Source organism: Poecilia reticulata, linkage group LG11, assembly GCF_000633615.1.
Source record: "Poecilia reticulata strain Guanapo linkage group LG11, Guppy_female_1.0+MT, whole genome shotgun sequence".
Classification (NCBI taxonomy): domain Eukaryota; kingdom Metazoa; phylum Chordata; class Actinopteri; order Cyprinodontiformes; family Poeciliidae; genus Poecilia; species Poecilia reticulata.
The window spans coordinates 1,955,624-1,962,097 of NC_024341.1; the positions used below are offsets into that span (position 1 = coordinate 1,955,624).

The following is a 6,474-nucleotide window of genomic DNA, read 5'->3' on the forward strand; positions in this document are numbered from 1 at the left end:
CACACACACACACACACACACACACACACACACACACACACACACACACAGCAGCTAATCACAGCTTGGTACAGGTAGTGAGGCGTTGGGACTGCTGGTGATTGAGCCTCCCTGGTGGATTGGAAGCAGGAATCTGACAGACTCAGATAAAAGGCTGTTTGGAGTTGCCTGCAGCATCAAACAGCATCAGTTGCCTCCTCCTCCCCCTGTTTATTCCCTTCCCATCATCACCTCCCCTCTTCCTCACTCTACTCCCTGCTTTGGTTTACTCTGTTGCCATGACTACACCCACAGCCAGAGCCGTCGCCTGTCAGGGCTCCGCTCTCAGATCACCTGATGCAGGTCGCCTTCACCGGCGGCCTCTTCCGCACTCCGACACTGTTCAGTTCAGCCGTGATGGAGTCTGAGTGTGTTTTGGAACGGAGCATGTGCAGTTTTGTGCACACAATATTTGAAAGAGTTTGTGTGTGTGTGTGTGTGTGTCTGTGTGTGTGCGTGTGCGTGTGTTTGTGGGTGTGAGGGGGTTTAGAAGGGGTAACATAAATGCGAATCTCAAAATCCAATTTCCACGTCTGTGAAGAGAGTCTAGTCAGAGCCGTGTGATTTGAGTGGAGGATGGGATGAAATTACCTGTTAGAAGTCACACTACGGGGATGGCTGCTTTTCTACATGAATGAAAATTGTAGTAGGCAGGACAGCGGTGATATGAAACCCACTTAGAGCTAGATTCTTTCTGTAAACATTCGCCGACAAACCAATTACCTGCTGTTCTCTATGCTGTGCTTTCTATAAGATTCAACGAAAACAACGTAAAATTCTCTCTTTAAGCTGCCTGTCCACATTGCAGCCGTGTGGTTTGATGGTTTTCTTGTTGGCAGTGCTTTGAACTGTCCCAGTAGGAAGCCACTTAGCCTTCTTCTAACTAACTGCTCTAACATTTCACCAGGTTGGCCAAGCTTTCTCTCTTCATTGCTTGGTCAGACTTTGAATTACTTTCCTGTTGAAGTGTCCCATCGACGAGCAGAGTCCACTGGATTTTTATTCAAATCCCCTGGTGTTTCAAACAGTTTGGCTTTTCTAACATTCTAACAAGGATCTCGCGACCGTTAGAAGGTCTTTCTCCCGTTGAACACAGATTTGCATCTCCTGCTGTTTGTTTTTCATATTTGCTCTGTCTTCAAGGCTGCAGGGAGGTTTCTGAGAGTGCGGATCTGGTAAGAGAGGGAGAGAATGAGCAATGTTGTGATCAAAAGAGGCTGGGACACCGAGAGGGAGATGAATGGGCCTGAGAGCAGGAAAATTGGACAGGAGGCAGAGAGTGAATGAAGATAGAGAATAGCTCAAGATATCTGCAGACAGAGATTGTGAGTTATGTGCAGGTAATAAACAAGGCAGAATAGATAGATATCTCCAGAGAGGAAAAAGAAAAAGGTGTGATTGCACACTCAGGCTGGGCTTAAAAAGTTTGGTCTTGCCAAAGCATCCCAAAGGAGAAAGGAAAAGCAAAAAGAGTTGGGAAAGCAAAGAGAGGAAAGGCAATGGGGGAGGAAACTGGAGAGAGTGTGAATAATGACACAAGAGGGAAAAATCTGGATGAACAAGCAGCATTTAAACTAACTTGGCCAACACAGATGATCTGTAAGCCTAGTAAGCTCTCCTTTAGGCGAGCTTAGATCTCATCAACTCGCTCCAGGTTGGCATTGCCTTCAAATGCCACTGCAGAGCCAGGGATTAGCTTTACAGCCATCATTCAGACTCTTAAACATGGTTTTAAAGAGGCCTATTCTTCAGCCTCCCAACACGCTCCACGCTCACCCACAGCCGCCCCCTCCATCCCGCCTCACAGAGAGCCTTCATCATCAAAATGCCGTCCGCTGTAGTTGCTTAAGGTCGTGATAATTGTGCCGAGATTTTAAAAAGGAGGTTAAATGAGCATGTCACTTACCCTGTTTGCTTCCTATCTTTCTTCTTCTAACCCTGTGTGTTTCTGTTTCTTCCTTTCATTCTGGTGCTCGTCCGCAACCTCTCGTGCCAAATCACACCCCCTCTCTTCATCCCTCCCTCCTCAGCTTTGGCTGGATCTGAGGCTTTCATATTTGGAAGCCTCGCAATCGATATGGGCTGTCTGTGATTGGGTTGCCTCATGTGATTCATTTCTGTAACCTTGGTGATAGTTTGATGTGGAGGCTGCACCCATGTCCATATTATGACTCAGTGAGCGTGTGTAGAGAGGAGAGGTTGGTCAAGGGAGGTATCGATTGGTCCTTCACACTCGCTGCCCTCTCTGCTCTCCCCACTATCTCCTGGTTTTTCTGTATCCATCTTTTGTCTCACTTGCCACGAAGGCGTGATAGCTTAGCCATAATTGAAATAACTTTGTGCTCTCAAGAACTGATTATTTAGCTATAAATGTTTCCTTAGGAAATCCTATTTATCTCACCTTCTGTCCCTTATTTCCTTGGTCTCACTATCTTTCTATTTTTTTCTCTCGTTGCAGAATTCAATCAGACACAACCTGTCACTGCACAGTCGTTTCATCCGAGTGCAAAATGAAGGGACGGGAAAGAGCTCATGGTGGATGCTAAACCCAGAAGGAGGGAAGATGGGTAAGGGACCCAGACGGCGCGCGTCATCTATAGAGAACGGGACACGCTACTTGAAGACAAAAGGACGCACGAGTCGAAAAAGAGCAGGGACCATAGGCCTGGGACGGGGACAAGTTCAGGGAGCTGGTCCAACCATGCAGAGCTCCCCAGAGCATGGCAGTCCAGCGGGGAAAGGAGGCGTCATGATCAGCGGTGAAGAGTATGACACTTGGACAGACCTGCATTCCCGCACCTCATCTTCTGCCTCCACGCTGAGTGGCTGCCTCTCCCCAATCCTTGCAGAAGCGGAAGCTGATGAACCCGAGGAGGGTGGTCTATCTTGTTCAGCTTCCCCTCGGATATACCCTAGTCCAACAAGCACCCGCTCACCGGCATTGGGCACTGGGAGCCACTGCCCCAACGTGGAACTGCCTCAGCTGACTGACCTGACTGGAGCTATTAGTCTAGATGAGAGGAGCTACTCCCAGCAACAGCAAATCAAGTGCAATGGTTATCCCTTTGTGCCTGTGCCAAAACCGGAAGGATCCTATTGTGGACCAATTTATGGGCAGTCTTCCATGTGTATGTTGCGGCACCACACTCCAATGGAGACCATTCAGGAGAACAAGCCAGTTAACTTTCAGCACCCAATAAGGGGCTATTCAGAGAACAATGCTTTGCAAAGTCTTCTTACGGGAGGTCCTTACTGCAACAAAGACATTGTGCTGGGTCAGGGACGTGAAACGCATGCACTGTTGACACAGGGGACTAGTGTTCACAGCCAGCACAACCACAATCAGAATCCCAGTCACAATCAAAACCATAGCAACAGCCAAGAGCATGCTCTCAATCCCAGTCTACGTAACGGCCACGGCTCAGTCCATGACCAGAACACAGCTCACCATCAAAACCACAATCAGGGTCATAAACACCAAGCCAGCCTTGACTACAGCCACAGTCACAAGCCCCATATTGCCCATGAGTATGGTCAGAGTCATGAGCACAGTCACAGAAGCAAAGTGAATTCCAACCACGACCACAACCCTCATTCTAGTCAAAGTCACCTGCACAACCACACACCCCCAAACCCTCATAACCCTATGCATAGTGGGCCTCACCATCAGGCTCTGTCTCCTCGGGTGATCACTGACATCCTGCAGCCCTACAGTCTTAAGAACTCTAACCACTATGGGCCACGCCCCCACCTCCCAACATCTCCTTCTCTGCCCTCAAACCCTGCAGGCATCCTGGATGTTCCTCAGGACCCCTGTCGTCTTGCTTCTGCCCCTCATCCCCGACACCAGTCCTACCCCAGAGCTCACCATCAGGCCATGGCTGAATCTTGGCAAGCCTATTATCACAACAACCACAATCACCAACCAGGGAATTCGGCATATCAGGGACAAGTGCACAGCTCACACAACAGAATGGCTGCCCAATTGGAAATGGAAAATGCCCCCAACAGTCTAGACTGTGATGTGGACCCGATCCTGCTTAGTGATTTCATGGACACAGATAATGTGGACTTCAACTTTGATGGTTCTCTTTCCCATGGGGTGGGCATGGGGATGGGCATGACTTTAGGGGCTTTTTCTTGTCCTCCACCAGCTCATAGTCACCAGAGTTGGGTGCCTGGGTGAACTTGGATCTGAGGGGTTTGAATAGACCATAAAAGTCACCCACTGGGCAGGGCTCTGGGTCGACTGTATCCTTGGACTGATTAGCTATGATTCAGTTTTTTTTGTTTTTTTTTCCAGGCATATTGTCATTTTATTTCCTGGGGACTCTCATACGGTATTTTTTTCTCCCTCCTTCTCCGTGTTTATGAAGCTTTCTGTCTCCATGTTGAACTTGCTTCCAATGAGCCCAGTGGTAAAATCTGCCCCTCTCCCAGTTTATGCCCTGCAGTTTTTTTTCTCTCTCTCTCTTTAATCATCCTCTTTGTCCTTGGCTCTCAAGCACTTTACAGCCATCTTTTCATACAGATGCAGTAACTCAAATACCAGACAAAGTCATGTTGTATGTTCACTTTTAATGTATGCAATCCACTTAGTATTATCTCCACCTACAAAGAATTTGTTGTTCCTGACATAAGAACATGATCAAACAGCTGCATACATTTCCTCAGTGCCGAGGTGCTCATAGATTGGAAGGTAAAGGGCAGGGGGTGGAGTGTTGTGGCTGCCAGGTTTAAGAATAAGGCTGATATTTTTTTTGAAAGACTGAGGCATAAGGGAAGGGAGGTGAAGCAGAGAGAGGGGGATTGGTCCTCTCCCTGGTGAACAGTGGTGGTTCCTGCTCTGTTCCGGAGTGGAGGACAATCATCCATCACACAGCCATCAGCGCCACTCCATTGAAATGCAACGTCCTTTCTTTAATCTCCAAAGTAATGCCAGATTGATGCATCATGATTGCTAATCTAATGTGCTCCTCTGTTTTTTCAACCTCCTCCCCTCCCTCTTCAGCTCCGGACACACGGGCTTAATGTGTTTTGGTGAAAGCGATGATAAAAGTCACTCAACACTAAATGGGGGTAGGGATTGGAAAAGGGGGGTGGCGTTAGAGGAGGTGGAAGGGGGGGTTATGGAGAGGAGATGATATGATAAGAGAAATGCAAATATTCCCTCTGTGCCTCTTTCTCTCCATTTTGCAGATTTATGTAGCTTTTGTACAATGAAATAAGCAATGATCAGAGCCTGCTGTACATCCTGAGGAGCTACATGATTGGTCAGAGCTGGGTTTCCTCAGCTTGGTACATTCACTGGCCCACTCCAGAACAGCTTAACAAGCGGCCATGAGTCAACCGGGATGCTGGTGAAGCTGCCCTCGTCTCAGTCAGTAACAGCCAGGTTAAAGCCCTCTATGTGTTTCTACTCCAGAGAATTCCTTGCTGATGAGCAGCATCAGCCGATTACTATTTTGTGCTATCTTCTGTATCCAGACTCCCTCGTATCACACCACCCCATCCCGAGGTTACTCAGAGGGTAAACAAGAGTAATTAACCGCCAAACAAGATGGATGATTTATGCAAGTGCATGTAGTCGCTCATTGGCACAAAGTCATAATTCTTCCCCCTGCCAAGCACAAGGAAGGTGGTTTTTTAAAGAAGTGGTGCCGGGCCACGAGGTAAAGTGTCTGTCTCCAGTGTCCTTCATGTCTTTCAGCCATCTTCCGTATGATCGTCCCCACCCCATCCAGGCCACGTCTTTATGTTGATGTTGTCTTTTCTCGTGCTCGTTCAATGATTGTGCAGTTGTCTGTCCGATGTAGTGTGGATTGGAGCGCTCTTCAGCATTTCATTTACGTTGTTTGCAGCTTGAGAAGGGGCCGAGGTGGTGTGGGGGCTTTTGGGTTTCCGACCTTCTGAGGACAGAGAGAACAACACCATGGGAGAAGGGAACGGTAGATAGACAGTGAGACACAAAACAGGGAGGAAAAAGTGAACAGCGTTAGACCAGATCTGTTTAGCTTTAAGAGGTTTTCTATCTACAAAACTGCCTATTACAATCAGGCCAAATGTCAAGTGCTGCTCAGCCGGCTCCATTGAGCTTCGACTAGGCAGCTACTTCTCCCTTCTGATCAAGGACAATGACTGGTATTTCCATACACTTTTCCTTTCTTTTCTTTTCTTTTCTTTTCTTTTCTTTTCTTTCCTTTTCTTTTCTTTTCTTTTCTTTTCTTTCCTTTCCTTTTCTTTTCTTTTCTCTTCTTTTCTTTTCTTTTCTTTTCTTTTCTTTTCTTCTACTACTTCTTTTTGTGTGTGTTAAAATGGCCCATTGTTGTAACCCAGCTGTATTTGTACTCCTGCCCGTGTGCACCTGTGTGTCAAGCTTCTCATGGGTGTGAGTGTGTGTGTGTGTGTGTGTGTGTGTGTGTGAGTGTGTGTAGA

The 6,474-nt window shown here is 47.5% G+C and overlaps 1 protein-coding gene across 1 annotated transcript in view; it reads left to right on the top strand.

The window, feature by feature from the left end:
- foxo6b (forkhead box O6 b) overlaps positions 1-4,777 on the top strand; it is a 45,939-nt gene extending 41,162 nt beyond the window's left edge. The window contains exon 2 of the mRNA XM_008421292.2: positions 2,498-4,777. Coding sequence (XP_008419514.1) covers positions 2,498-4,225 — 1,728 coding nt within the window. The 3' untranslated portion in view covers positions 4,226-4,777. The remainder of the gene's footprint in view (positions 1-2,497) is intronic.
- Positions 4,778-6,474: the final 1,697 nt, after the last annotated feature.